Below are 15146 nucleotides of genomic sequence, written 5' to 3'. Positions count from 1 at the left end.
CAAAATATTATTACAACATGCAAGTCATTTTTGTGAGGTACAAAGATGTTTTAGAAGTTCACAAACCCCTGTGTGCAAAAATTTGAACTAAACTCCTAGTTATGTACAAAAATTATATTTAATATTTTGAAGATAATATTTGACTTAGGGCATGTGTTTTGATGTCTAAAAGGTAAACAAATATTTAGTAATAAACCTTTTGTTTGTTACAATATTTTAATTCATGTTACACATAAATTATTGTTTTTGATTATTTACTAGTATATTATTCAGTAAATGGAAAATGTTAGTGATGATTTTTACAACAAATGTTTTATTGCAATGGTTGGAATAAATTTATTTATTTGATTTGACCATACGAAGTGAAGTTAAGTAAAAAATAAGCAACTTCAAGTAAAACAATTGTATGAAGACCAACGTGATTGACACAAAGAAGTAATAATTGGATTTTCATTAGAACATAAATATTCAAAGACATTAACATGAATTGATAATGTAGATTATGCTTTAGACTGAGATTGGATGTATAAGAGTACAGGGACATCCATTAATATAAACTTCAACTATAATGTCATTTCCAAGATTGTTAACCTCAAACAGCAGGACGTCTCCCTCCTTCAACCCATATTCCGTGCAAAATTCCTTCCATCCTTTGCCAAACTTTGTTGAATTGCGAGTGACAGAAACCAAAACACTACACATGATGACGTCCTTCTGTCCAAGGAGCATAACTTGTGTCAAGCCTTTGCTCTTGATAAGATTCCCAAATTCACTTTGCAAGTCCTGTGCAGTAACAAATATCAAGTAATTAACACTGGAATTTATGAAAAGTATATTCGAAAAAAAATTGTATTTGCCACGTACCAAATGACTTCCCTGTGATTGTGATTTTGTCAACTTCACCGCAAACAATGACGTATCAGGATAATTGGTAGAATCATAAATGAAAGACTCCCTACTCTCTTGGGAGCAAGCACCAAAATATATGGTGATATGAAAACTATTATTACCCACATACTCGAAGCTTATGTGGGAATCGTTCAACCTTTGAGGGTATATGTTTCTCATTTCACCCCAGCCATTAGTTATTCTAGGATTGATGGTATCCATGTTATAAGTCACCACATGTGTGTGACCATTGTTGTCCACCAACGACCACGTAGGTCCTAATTCATTTTCAAATGCCGCAGCAAAGTGTCTATCAACGTACCCAATGTCCTGAAGAAGTTGTAACCAAGTATAAGGTAACTTTCATGACAATAAATGAATTAAGAAGAACATGCTTACCAAATGAGATAAGTGGATGGATCCAAATTTCCACAAGATTCTTAATGTTTGAGCGGAGGTTGAGGCAACCATTCTTTCAAAATGCAAAACCCAGAGATGTTTGGCTCTTTCCATTTAGCCAACCCTACACGACAAATGTATACACAATGAAGAGGTTTGACGAAAAGTCTAAACACTGCACCGTGAGACGTGTCCATTCAATTGGTAGAGTAAAGTAATATTTTCCTTACAAGAATGTTGAATGACATTGGGAGAAGTTTAGTGGTATTTGAATCCGTTCAACAACCATTAAATGTGTTCAACCGTTTGAACAACCATTTCTTTCATAATAAATGAGTTGTAAATGTGCCTATCTTTTTGACGTGGTGGTTGGGGTACATTAAATGGAAAACTGAAGACTAAAAACAACATAATGTGCACCAAATCAAAACTCGTTGATGCTTTCATCATTTTGTGACTAAAACAACAGTGGCCAAAATTGTATACAAATTCAAGAAAAAAGAAGAAATTGGAAATCATAACATACATTGTCAACATTTATTAATACATAAGCAAAAGAGAACAAAAAAATATTAGTAATTTAGTAATTTCTATGATTAACATTATTGGATGTAAAGATTGATGACAAAACTAATTAGCATTGATTACTAATAAAAATAAGGTTTAATCTTTTTCGACATCCCTATTTATGTACGAATGTCTCGGATGGGTCCTCGTTTTCTAAAGTGTATCAAAATGGTCCTTAATTTTCAAAATTGATATCAATTGAGTCCTTTCCGTTAAGTTGGCTGGACGGCGTTAAAAAAATTGATGAGTGATGCTAAGATGACGAACGAACGCTCGTCCACCAGCGAACGAACGCTCGTCCACCAGCGAACGAACGCTCGTCGACCTCTTACTGTTGGACGACCGTTCGTTCCACACTGGACGACCGTTCGTTCGGGGGTCGACGAGCGTTCGTTCGCTGGTGGACGAGCGTTCGTTCGCTGGTGGACGAGCGTTCGTTCGTCATCTCAGCATCCACTCATCAATTTTTTTAACGTCGTCTAGCCAACTTAACGGAAAGGGCTCAATTGATATCAATTTTGAAAATTAAGGACCATTTTGATACACTTTAGAAAACGATGACCCATCTGAGACATTCGTACATAAATAGGGATGTCGAAAAGGATTAAACCTAAAAATAATTTATAATGTAACGTTTCAATAAATTGTGAAACGGTCCTTCGAATGAAATAAGAATGAGAAATTAAATAGCCACATTTGTCAATAAAATTACGTTAATAGTAATTATTACCATAAGCAGTAATTGGTAAATATTAAAATTATTATATTATAATGATAAACTATATGTAAACTATATTTAATTGTACCATAATTGGTAAATATTAAAGATTTTATTAACAAATTCGTGCCACATAAAAATACATTTTGTAAGACTCATGGTACAGGAACATAACTGGTACCAAAGGCGAATTAAGTGGGTACCTAGGTTGAAGTTTTTGCACATCAAGACCAACTACGTCCACCACTCTCATTTTGGGGTGGCTTGTTTCTTTTTCCTCATTTGATCTACTTATAAGTAATTTGGAAACAATTTCTTAACATTTTTTTAACAAATTCCTGCCACATAAAAATACATTTTGTGAGACTCATGGTTCAGCAACATAACTGATACCAAAGCCGAATTAAGTGGGTAATTGGGTTGAAGTTTTTTCACAGCAAGGCCAACTAGGTCGACCACTCTCATTTTGGGGTGGCTTGTTTTTTTCACAGCAAGGCCAACTAGGTCCATGACTACCAATCCAACAAAATTACAAAAATAATGCAAGATTAACCAAACAACATCTATAAAAATCATTAACACAACAAAATCCATTACACTTCAATTATATTTGCATTTCTCTTAAAATTCTTATTCCAATCATTATATTTGACTATAAAAATGTCAATTTCTTTACAAAACCAATTGTCATCTAAAAATTCTTCATACAGAAACGCAATCGAGTTTTCAAACGTGAATAATACACACTTTAAATAAAGATAACATCAACAAAGCAGGTGCACATGCAGTCATCCATGGTGCACCAGGCATAGGTAATTTATTATGGCCAGATACAACATTTTCCAAAATACTAAATAGTGTGCTAACAAACTAAATCATGTCCTTTTACTCTGAACTACAATGAATATCAGTGATGCATCAGTAAAATGTATGTGGAAAGGATTATGAATCTTGGAAAACTTTTTTACGAATCTTAATATGTATGGATGATAATTTAGATTTTTCAATTTACCTCATTCAAATTGAATACAGGCTAAAAATATACAGTATTATCTTGATAAGAACACGATAAGGACCATGCAGTTCAAAATTAGAAAAAACTATCAAATGTTATTATATTGTTCAGCCTTGAAACATGCTTCAATAACATCTATAAAAATCATTAACACAACAAAATCCATTACACTTCAATTATATGTCAATTTATAAAGGATAAACATGAAATGGACAACCACACACACAGTATCATTAATTATATCAAAGGACCTTCTAAAATCCCAAGTCATCCCACCACATTTATTTCATCTAATAACTTATCAAATATCTAGATTACGGGTAAAGCACAAAAAGTGAAATTACATTACTTTTGGAGGTCCTGTATTCCATAAATTTTCCCACTTCGGAGACACATTTTCAGTATCGTCAAAGGAATAATGTTTATGTTCTCATGTCCATAGTATCAATCACCACACAATTTATTTCATCCAACAAATACTATTAACAAACCACCTCCATCATACATAAACAACATTCCACCGCCATCCAACAAGTCATATTTTTACAGCTTACAAACAACGTATCATACATAACCAAAATCATCCACAAACAACATCATACATATATTAAAGCTTCATTCCACTGAAAAAAAAAACGAACCTTGAGTGAACACAACGTGTGCCGGTTGGAACACACACGAAGAACAATGTGTGGGTGGGACTAACAACCCGGAAAACCCCTCTTTTTCGTCCACCGTACAGTCGCCACTCCGGCGATGCTCCGACGGCACTCCGGCGGTGAATGCAAAGGTCCGGCACAGGGACGGAAGCAGGTGGGACGAAGCCAGACTCAGAACGCGCCCCTAGTTCGCTGGGCTGGAGGGAAGACGACGCCGTCTTCGGTTCGTTCGCCAACGTCGGAGCTGCGGCGGCTGTGAATCGGAACCGGCTGGAGGGGTTGAATAGCTCCGAGACGGCCTTCAACGTTGTCCGGCGGCACTCCGGCAAGCAATCCGTCGATCGGACCTCTCTCTCACTCGAACTCCCTTTCTCCAACTCTCTCGGGCTCTCTCTAGGTTAGATTCTCTCTCTCAACCTTCGCTTGCTTCTCTCTCTACAATTGTGCAAAATTGAAATTCAAATTTCAAACGCCAAACAAAAACCCCTGACCACTCCCTTTCCACGTCATATTTCATTTTTATTTTATTTTTCCACGTGGACCAGTTTCATTTGGACACCTGTCCCGTGTCCAAATATTGTCAAAATTGATTGTTCAAGTATCATTTTCATATAAACAATGATAATGCAGATTTGTTTATTATTGTTAGTCTATTATAGATTTATTCATTACATCAAATTCAAATTATTTTATTTTAAAATATTTTAACCTTTTATTATTTCTAATATGATTGCAATGATTACAATTAGTTCACACAAGCAACTGTTTTCAAGATGTATTCATTCATGATCTACTAATTCAGTGAACATGATGGTGTGTAAAAAAACCAACTTTCTGAAAGTTATCATTTTCTAAAAATATTTACTTTTCATTTCCATTTATATGCTTTTTCATTTTTTATTTATTTAGAAGGCATTTGATATATTTTACGTAAATGATATTCATTCTACATTGATATTTTTGGATTTTATTTATTTATTTTTCTCAATCTTTCTAGTTTGAAACAGAGTTTGTAACGAAGGTGAGTTTGTGGCGGTGTACAAACTTCAGAGCTGAACTTACACTTTCTTTCTGCAACACATACAACACAATTCAATTTCTTCTTTCACTTTGATCATCGTTTTCGCTCTATTTTTTCCGAATTCTCTCGTAATAGGAAGAGACCATGAAATCCGGCAGAGACAAAGAGAAAGAGAACGATCGCTGCATCAGTTCGCATATGCAGACCCTCCATCGCCGTCTTATCCACGCCCTAAACCTTGGCACCAGGTCTTAACTCGCACCCCACTTGCCTCTAATTTTTTATTCCGTCATTTTTTTCATTAAATTTTCTATCTTTTTGGTTTTTGACGAAGTGGGCCCAAAGTGATTGAATTGTATTTTTCATGTTGGGGGTTGTTGTTCTGGTTGTGATTTTATTCTTTGTGAATACAGACATTTTGATGAGAAGACAAATAGGTGGAGATGGCAGTGCGCCAACATTGAAGTGCAGAAAAATGTACTACGATCAATTGGTGCCTTTCTTGATTCCTTATCGGGCGATGCACGTGCAGCACGTCATACTGTTGTTAAGGTGTATAGTTTGCTTCCTTTTGTTTTTGGGATTTTAAGTCTTGTAAGTAGCACCTATGAACCTGAATTAGGAGTTTCTGTGCTTGTTCATCAGACTTTCTAAATGAAATGTGCATATCTGTGAAGATTGTAGATCGTTTTATGAATTTGCTTGAGTCAATTTCACTCAGCATACTTACGAAGTTAGGATTATATGTACGTCGGTGAAGAAAGGATTATTACTAGCATAAACAAATATATTAATTGAAGAAAGGATTTCACCGGGGCAGTTTGGTCTGAGAAAAACAGAATTCTGTTTTCATATTTATTTTAACTTTTCCAATCTTTATACAAGGAAAGGCGAAAACAACAAAAAATAATTAAAAAAGTTGTTTTTACGTATCCTGCATTTTGAAAACAGAAGACACAGTGAAAAGAGATAATGTTTTCACAAGCCAAACTGATACTTTTTGGAAATAGTTACTAATGTAAATTCCTACTTGTAAATTTGAGTAGAATGATTTGACATAGATAAATTGGTCTGGTATTTTCATTTAATAACAATTAAATGTGCTTTCCTGCATTGCTTTACTTCTTCAGGAATCTGTTCCTGATATTTTAGGAGCATTATTATGGATTCTTCAATGCAAAAATGAGGCTTTATTAAGCATGGCATCAAATGTTGCAGTGAAGTTGGTTAGTGTTCTGCCTAATCCATTATTGCAATCACATATGTTGGATCTTGTTTATTGTCTATCATCATTGCTATCTTCACATCAAGTAGAAGTTGCTATACCCTGTGCTACCACTTTGAATTTTGTAATCTCAAATTTGAGTGCTACAAATGAGAAGGAAGTTATGGAAGCACTGAAAGAAACAGAGGCTACCCTTTGGATTGTTGGAAATATAAAGGATTTTGCTGAAGGTGTAAAGAAAATTGAGTATTTCGAAGAGATGACTTTACTTTTGAGCACTATACTATGGCGCTGGCCACCTTCTAGGTTCTCTGTTTGTAATGATGTAATACTTATGAAAGGTCTAGCAAACATCCATACAAAGACAGATAGTTCTATTAAACTTGCACTTCTAAAGTTGTACACGTCAATAGGTATTAAAATACCACTCTATTGTCCATTACAACCAAAACACTTTTCCTTGTTATCATCTATTCTCCGGACCAACTAATTTCTATTTTTGTTACCAGCTTTATGTGATTCTGCAGCAAGAAGACTTATAGAGGATGAAGAAATATTTCCACAAATGTTTGTGCAGGCAATGGGAAAATCCAACCCTCATGCTATTCGGATAGAGGGGTTTAGGCTTGCTCAGTGCCTATTGGTAACATTTTATTGTTCTACAAGATGACCACTGTAATATAAAGTATTGCTCCTAACAAAGATTGGTTTTTATCTGTCCAGAGATCCCAAGATAATTGTTTAAAAGTGGTTGGTTTGTGTGGTGATGCTCTTGTTGAGGCCATAATTTGTGGAATGACAGAAACTAGGGTGACTTCTAAAAAGTTTGGAAACAACCATGGGTCTTTGTCAGTGGAAGCATGCCAGTTGGCTCTAATAACTCGCTGGGCAGGTGATCATCATACCAACTTTTGGAAACATGGAATTGATAGAGTCCTTCTTAGTCTTCTGATTGAAAATATTGAAGACCAATTGTTTGAACCCGTCTTGGCTTTGGAAAAACAAATATATATGGCAAAAGAGGGATTAAAAGCCAATTATCATCTTGGTCTTAGGAGTTATCTGTGGGACATTCTTGGGTGGCTTACAATTCATTGTGGAGAAAATTTAAACCCTTATACTCGTGGTAGTGAGCTCTGCATCAAGTTACTAATTACATGTGCATGGTAAATTGTATTCCTTCCATTATCATTTCTTGATGGATTTAACATGTGTATAAACATTAATATAATAACATACCCTATGTCTCAGTTTCTTGCTATTGCTGTTGATTATATTTCTGAAAATTTTCAGCTGACCTTTTATTTCACCGGTTGATGTGCTCCAAATTCACTAATTCTAATTTTCCCTTTCTCTATAGCTTGAGTTTTGTGGATACACTTGAAAAATGGTGCAGAATTTGTCAAAAGGATATTGATGATCATTTTCAAAGTGAACCAGTATCAAGGGCCGTTCTAATGATGATTCATTCTCCATGTAATTCCATCTCCTCACACACTAAATTCTTATTATCAGATGTACTGAAGGTGAAAGGCATGCCATGCTTGAAAAGCTTATTACATACTCTAGATTATACATCATCCCTAGAAAGCTATGGTTCATTTGATAAACTTCAACTGGTTATTAATTTAATTGGGTTTACTTGTCTTTCAACTTTACCACAATACCGAAGATGTATCATTGAGAGCAAAGGGATAAAGGTGATTGTTCTTCTTCTGAAACGATGCTTAAATAATGACATTCATATCGAAAGGCAAAGCTTTATTCCTCATTTGCATACACATGAAAGGTCTTGGTGCTGTTTTGATAAAGAAGATTGGGAAGGCTCCAACATTCTCTTATTTTATAGTTTGTTGGCCTTAACAGAAATTCTTCATCAGTGTGACCTTTTACAAGACAATCCTCAGCAATTTTCTGGAGAGGTGACAAACATTACACCACAGTTTGTTAGCAAACTTCAAGAGATCTGTAAAAGCAACTCTTTCAGTCCTGGCGTGAGATGGTATGTTTCTTATATTCTAACTTATTTTGGATATTATGGCTTCCCAACTGAATTAGCCAAAAGGATTGGAGAATCTCTCAATAAGGAAGAATACTCAGATATGAAGCTTGTCTTAGCAAATGGGGAATCTCTGAGTGTTCATGTTGCTATTCTTGCTGTTCGATGTCCATCACTAGTGCCTCCTCAATTGTTACCTTGTAGGAAGAGTCCTAAAGAGATAGCAGATGAGTTTGTCAGAGAGACCGTGAGAGAAGTCCGATTATCTTCTCATGTTGATTATGAAGCATTGGTGTTGTTGTTGGAATATGTATACTTGGGATGCTTACATGCCAGTGAAGAAACAGCAAAGAAGCTAAAAATTCTTGCTAAGCGCTGCAATCTACAGCCTTTGTTCCAAATGCTTCACAGACAGCGTCCGAAATGGGGCTTACCTTTCCCCAGCTTTAATCTTACGTCAGCTTTTGGTTTAGCCGGAAGTTGTTTTTCGTATGGTTTGCTTCTTGATAAACTTCTCATAAATATCTTGAAATTGCCCATGATTGTTGTAATCTTGCATTCTCACAAAATTCTGTGCTTTAATTCACATAACTTATATAGCAGCCTTTCAATTTAATAGTTTGTTAGGTTCATTCAATGCTTTTAAAATGAGTTACTTTTCTGAAAACTGTTGAAGTTGGATACAGTTGCGAAATGCAATTGTATTATCAAATATAGTGAGGCAATTAAATTTACTAATTGGAGGTTTCTTATTGATTAATATTTGTGGACTTTGTGATTTTAGGGTAATTGAAATGTTTATACTTTCTATACAATGAGGAATAGTAACAGTGAGATTGCCAACATTTGTTTTCAAAGTTTGGGAGAGGAATTCTGATTTTTTCAATCTATTTTCAGGGATATCATATTGGGAGCTAAATCAAATGAGCTTGTTGGGTGGACATGCGATATTTGTTCTGACACAGTACCCCATATGCATGTTCACAAAGTTATATTGCAGTCTGGTTGTGATTATCTACAAGGTTTGTTCCGGTCAGGAATGCAAGAAAGGTAATTATTGATCAAGATACTGATAATTGATCTTACAGCTTTTCTGATTTATGTTATGAATGATGAAAAGCTTTACTATTTATTCAAACTTTAGCTCATGAAAATTGAACATGTACATGGTATAAACTCAAAAAGCAGACATGCATGGTTGTCTATTACTTTCTTTGTTGACCAACATCTATGTAACCTGTTCTAGGTTAAACTCTGATCAAGGCTGATAGAACACTTGACCATAATGTAGGTGAAATATAGAGTGGAATAGAAGTGTGCTGAGTTAGCAATTTCTGTTCAGGGAGTGTAGGATGGGAATATAGGAGAATGTGGGATAGTGGGACTCAGTTACACTTTTGGGCGATTGTGTTGGGAGAGAAGATTCTTCTTCTCTCAGGAGCTTACACTTTGGTCTTGCTGTAAGGAGCTTAGGTTCTGTTTTTCATTAAATAATATTCCCTTTTCATTATATTTTCTAAGAAGTTCTATTAATTGGTCCAACCTACTGGATTCAATTTCCCGTTGCTCCCAAAAGTGACAAACAAAGTTGAGTTTTTGGAGGCTTAGGTAAACTCTAGAGAATTCACTCAAAACATCAACAGAGGATTTTAGAAAGTCTTTACTCACTAAAATGGATAAGTTGTGGTGAGAAGTTTCACCCCTTACACCAGTGGCCTAAGAGGCAATTTCATTTAATTTTGGGAGATGACGAGAGGTCACAAATACATCAGAAATTTTGGCTATTGAGGGGAATGATCATCAAGGAGAGAAAGATTTTGAGTGTAGAACTTTGAATCAATGTGGGTTGTTTCATGGTATCCTTGATGATGTAACAATTATGTGGATTGAAGGAATATTGAAAGGAATCATAGTAATGATGATGGTGGATGGTGGGGGGCATTGCATCACTTCATTTCTCCATAAGTAACGATTTTTCTGAAGATCCTTGTTGTTTCAACTCATGCAATGGGCATTTGGTTGGGTGATAGTCACAGGGTTACTACTAAAGGTATTTGTTTCAATCTTAGCATTCAATTGCAAGGAATTGACATCACTATAAAGGCTTAGTGCTAGATTTGGAAGTGACCATAGTCCACTTTGAAATTGGGGGAAAATGACTTTGAAATTTGTGCACCATGAAAGTTTGAAAAATTAAAATAGACTGATATGTTTCTCTTCAAAAGCATATTCTAACTTTACTTTGGAAACTCACTAATGGTGTTCTTGATCCCTTGGTTGGAAGTAACGTGGAATCATGTCTGTTGTCATGATGGTTTGCCTTGTTATCTTCTTCTATGTTAACTTCATTTCAATTCTCAAGTTAGTCTAGGATATACTTGCAAATCAGGTGTGAGAATTTTTCACTTCTAATGGGACACTTTGCAAGCCTCTTTGCTTTAATTTTTGTTTCCTTCTACACTTGGATTCTGCCTCTTATGGGTCTCTCTTAAATGTTATTTATTCATTGTTGCAGTCATTCACAAGTAATAAAAGTTGATATTAGCTGGCAAGCATTGATTAAACTAGTGCAGTGGTTTTATTCTGATGAGCTGCCTGGTCCTCCATCTGGATGCTTGTGGGATAATATGGATGATCAAGAAAAGCTATTTAATCTACAACCATATGTGGAGCTTTATTGGCTTGCTGAGTTCTGGATTTTAGAAAATATTCAGGAAGCTTGCTTTAATGTTATTATGTCTTGTCTTGATTCTTCCTGGCGGTTGTCCATTAGAATAATCAAAATGGCTTATAATCTCTCTTTGTGGAAGTTAGTTGATATTGCTGCAAATCTCATGGCTCCTTCATATCGTCAATTACGAGATTCTGGTGAACTAGAAGAATTTGATGATGCACTAGTGCACTTGATTTATTCTGCTTCTATCCAACTTAACTAAGAAAGCAAAAATTGCTTTTGGTGAATCAATACTCCTCAAGATGGTTCGTAGTGCAAGAGATTCTGGAGGCATATACTAACTTTTTTAGGAGCTACAAACTTTGTCAAGTATGGTATGCTGATCTTTCTGTCACGTTACTTTTAATTTTTAAGGTTTTAAAATTACTTCTAGAATTTTGATATGAATCCTTTAACTTTGTGTTTTCTGCATTTTCATTAAAATCTGAAAGGAAAATTCTGCTTAATTAGGGACATTAAATATTTTCTATACCATGTGCTATTCTTTCTTCCTTTTCCTTGAAAATATTTATTTTTCCTTTTGCCCTTGTTAATTGGTTTTTCTGAGCTGACAGGTCTATACCCTCTTTATTAAAACGATTGAAAGAAAAGCAATTCAAGTGCTCCCATTTTATGTAACTTCTTGATTATTTTATTCAAAGATTTTCTAACTTCTGTAATTCATCAACCTCATAATATTCTAAGGCATTTTCCTAATCTCAATTTTCTTATTTGATAACATTTTTGGATAATAAAAACTGATAGAAAGGAAGAAGATACATCTGGTCTGGGGTTTTCCTCGTCAAAAGAAAAAAAAAGGAAAAAGAGAAAACAGTGACCTGAAGTAGCTCAAACAGGGCACAAAATTGATTAATCTCTTTTACACATCACTGATGGGAAAGTCCTAGTAGCAATCATGGACAGAAGCATAATTATAGTATTATCCCATGGCAAGTGAAAGGAACCAGTAAATTATCTGGGTGAGTAGATAAGAAAAAACAAAGTAGTGAGGTGGGAGGTTGAAGAGAGGGTGTGGGGATTCATTTGCAAAGTCACTAAGTGCATCGGTTTTAGTACCTTAATTATTAGGGAAAATTTGCTTTGTTTTCAAATGATGTTTTAGTAGGATTTTATTTATATGGTATATTAAAAAATAAGCTATATTGGAAGAAATGTTTATGACCAGGTGATTTGTTAATACCTGTTGGTCTCTTCTATATATTGATTGCAGGCATCAGAAGAACCTGGGATGTGGCTTGCCCCATGATTCTAAGCGAGTAAAACAATTTGTTGTGGTGGAGGTTAGAGAAAACTTGTTACTCGTGAAAAAAATCTAATGTTTGGTCAGTTTAGAATGCTCGAATCACTTACATTTTGTTCCTTGAATGGATTTGGAAGAGAGTGATTGAATGAATTTGAGAGGATTTGAATGTAAACCTTTTGTTAATTTAAGTGGATTTGGAGGTAAGAGCAGATTTGGAAGTAAATTTTTTAATCTGTCACATCAATCAAATCCTACACTAATTCTGACAGACTTTACTTTCAAATTCACTCTCACTTACCTCCAAATCCACTCAAATAAACAATAAGAAATTTACCTTCAAATCCATTCAATTACTTTTCTTCAAATCCATTCAAGTGAACAAAGCCTTAGTAGTTCCTTAAAAATAATTCATTATAGTCAATTTGTATTTGTTCCCTCCTTTTTGGTCTTATTGAGGTGCTTTCTTGGATTTAAATTGCAGTTGAAGATGCCATGCCCTTTGATTCAGTCAATGATGACCGAAACAAATACTGTCTTTTTCTAGGCAGTAAAAACAACAATTTTGGGACCTGTCTTTAGCTGCTGCTTCTTCCATTAAAGCTCTTGACACTTTAGAAGAGTTTTTGGGAGCAAAAAGGTACATTCTTGGCTTTTCCAGTTGGCTGACATTCTTGGCAGAAGCCATGTCACTAATATTCCTACTCAACATTTTCCTCTCAGCTTTTCTCTGAAATGTGATTTCTTGCATATGTGCCAAACTTTGAGCTTCTCTCATGGTTCTTGGCTTGAACAAACAGACTAAGCATCAACGGGGTATTCTTAAAATGAGCAAAGTTCACAGAAAATAGCATCAAATTCATCATCATTAAATTCTGCCAAGGTGCCACGTTGTAGTAGACACATCAAAACTTGAAAGTGATCTTCTTGGTGGCATGTATGATGGAGCCCTACTCTGTGACCACGTCCAAGATTGCTGGAGGCATTGTCTCCTTTGCGTATTAGTTGCTCAAGCTTCTATGATAGTGTATCCCAACACCATAGCTGCAGGGATTCTTTGTATTTCAGCGTTGTACCTGTAGTAGGTTATTTTCATTTTTCGTGGTTCCGAGTTAATCATTGTTGAATTTGTGTAGGGGTTCTTGAACTTCTCCTGATATATCCTCTTATTTTATCGATTTGCAGTTGAAATATTTTTCATAATTTTCGAGATGCTATTTAACTTCCCCTTTTGTTGCTTTAGATTATATCAAGTATGTATTGGATTGGATTGCTTCTAGAGATTATTTTTCTAATTGTTTATACATCATATTATCAATTGTCTTGTTTCCAAGTGAAAGAGGAACTATGTCCCATGTATCACTACATTCAAGAGCCTATCTTTCATCAATCATGGTTTGTCGCATTGGACGAATCATTAGAGTGAGGTGACAAAGAAAGGAGTTTCTTCAGAAACAAATGTGACACTTGCATACATGTAATATCTTTTAGCATAAGGTTAATGACATTGATACCCTTTTTAAAAACTAGAACATCCTAAAAAACACATTTGATAGCTCAAACCGAAAGTTTATCCAAACTTAAAGATATATGATGTGCAAAACACACAGTCAAATACTCAAGAAAGAATGTGAAACAAAGGTTTATTTGGAAATACAATGAAATATGAACCCTTATTATCTAAAGACAAAAAAGACGTTCTATCAATAAGATAATACCCAAAAAGAATGACACCAAATAATAAGGTACAAGCAATTTTAACTAAATGTTTACTTTTTTGTTTTGCTATATCATTTTCTTGAGGTATATGAAGACATATTGAATAATGTAAAATGCCATGAGTTTAAAAGAGTGGAAAAACTAGAAAAAAAAAGTATTCTTTTATATTAACACTCCTTAATATCTTTATTACTTATTATATTGATTCTTAATTTGATTAAGGAATGACATAAAGATGTTTAAAAGTTCAAATCTTTCCTTAAGTAAACTAAGTACATTGAAAATAATCATCAATAAAAGTAACAAAATAACGAACCAAAAAATGAAAATCTATATCCCAAAATTAGAATAAATTATAAAGAAGAGAGTTACACCTTGATTTGGATTTTTTTTTTTTGTTTAAAAAGACAATTTAGGATAATAAAAAACATGTTTTAAGTTGAAAGATGGAGAAAGTAAGTAAATTTAGAATGAGAATAAAATAAAGTAATAGCTTAAGGAATTTTAGAATAAGAATGGAAGAAAGTAAAAAACATTACATGATCGGAAACACCTAAATGAAATTATTCACGAACTCTAACATTTTAAGATTTGAAAAATGCAAGCTTTTGACAAACTGGTGTAGTGTTGTGCTTTAGTGTTGGACTTTAAATTAGATGTTCTTAATATTCTTCATAAGAAATATGTGGTTCAACTTTATTAGATTGGAAGATGTTTGTTGTCTTGGTAGGAAAATCATGGAAGGAGAAGTATTTATCTTGAGTGTGGCTAATTATCTTACAAAAGGAGTTAAGGACGTTTGTATTCACTTTGAGAAAATGTATACATATTTAAGGAAGAATTCACCAACAATCAAAATTACAACAATATACTTCACAGCTAGTGCCAAAAAGGTTAGCAAAGTGGAAAGCATTCACTCTGATACTAACTTAAGACTGAAAATATGAGAAAAGTAGCTTAAG

At 34.4% G+C, this 15146-nt stretch overlaps 2 protein-coding genes across 9 annotated transcripts; one reads left to right on the top strand and one right to left on the bottom strand.

Moving 5' to 3' along the window:
- Nucleotides 1-507: 507 nt before the first annotated feature.
- On the bottom strand, nucleotides 508-1413 carry LOC128194677 (uncharacterized). Its single transcript, XM_052870240.1, has 3 exons — nucleotides 1288-1413; nucleotides 865-1218; nucleotides 508-783 (listed from the first exon to the last, which is right to left on the bottom strand). Exons 1-3 carry the CDS (start codon nucleotides 1399-1401, stop codon nucleotides 508-510), a joined length of 744 nt encoding a protein of 247 aa, XP_052726200.1. The 5' UTR covers nucleotides 1402-1413.
- Nucleotides 1414-5182: 3769 nt separating this feature from the next.
- LOC108334184 (BTB/POZ domain-containing protein At1g04390) lies at nucleotides 5183-13622 on the top strand. 8 transcript variants are annotated; one of them, XM_017569878.2, is made up of 11 exons: nucleotides 5183-5267; nucleotides 5403-5515; nucleotides 5681-5819; nucleotides 6398-6905; nucleotides 7002-7135; nucleotides 7216-7658; nucleotides 7853-8980; nucleotides 9389-9541; nucleotides 11007-11539; nucleotides 12436-12505; nucleotides 12950-13019. In XM_017569878.2, exons 2-9 carry the CDS (start codon nucleotides 5412-5414, stop codon nucleotides 11425-11427), a joined length of 3030 nt encoding a protein of 1009 aa, XP_017425367.1. In that variant the 5' UTR covers nucleotides 5183-5267; nucleotides 5403-5411; the 3' UTR covers nucleotides 11428-11539; nucleotides 12436-12505; nucleotides 12950-13019. The 8 variants fall into 8 exon arrangements, with proteins under 8 accessions (XP_017425367.1, XP_052727012.1, XP_052727015.1 ...); XM_052871052.1 differs by having other exon boundaries at nucleotides 5202-5515; nucleotides 7853-8494; nucleotides 8696-8980; XM_052871055.1 differs by lacking the exon at nucleotides 11007-11539 and adding an exon at nucleotides 13266-13622 and having other exon boundaries at nucleotides 5202-5515; nucleotides 12950-13105.
- Nucleotides 13623-15146: the final 1524 nt, after the last annotated feature.

This window comes from Vigna angularis, chromosome 11, assembly GCF_016808095.1.
Source record: "Vigna angularis cultivar LongXiaoDou No.4 chromosome 11, ASM1680809v1, whole genome shotgun sequence".
NCBI lineage: Eukaryota > Viridiplantae > Streptophyta > Magnoliopsida > Fabales > Fabaceae > Vigna > Vigna angularis.
This window is presented reverse-complemented; position numbering and strand designations above follow the sequence as displayed.

What these genes read in the sequence shown, in the direction of transcription:
- LOC128194677 (XM_052870240.1), bottom strand. Translation starts at nt 1,401, where the DNA reads ATGGAAAGAGCCAAACATCTCTGGGTTTTGCATTTTGAAAGAATGGTT. An exon ending in CCATCCACTTATCTCATTTG is followed by an intron (nt 1,219 to 1,287) that starts GTAAGCATGTTC and finishes CAACTTCTTCAG; the next exon opens with GACATTGGGTACGTTGATAG. An exon ending in AATCACAGGGAAGTCATTTG is followed by an intron (nt 784 to 864) that starts GTACGTGGCAAA and finishes GTTACTGCACAG; the next exon opens with GACTTGCAAAGTGAATTTGG.
- LOC108334184 (XM_052871051.1), top strand. Translation starts at nt 5,412, where the DNA reads ATGAAATCCGGCAGAGACAAAGAGAAAGAGAACGATCGCTGCATCAGT. An exon ending in GCCCTAAACCTTGGCACCAG is followed by an intron (nt 5,516 to 5,680) that starts GTCTTAACTCGC and finishes TTGTGAATACAG; the next exon opens with ACATTTTGATGAGAAGACAA. An exon ending in CACGTCATACTGTTGTTAAG is followed by an intron (nt 5,820 to 6,397) that starts GTGTATAGTTTG and finishes TTACTTCTTCAG; the next exon opens with GAATCTGTTCCTGATATTTT.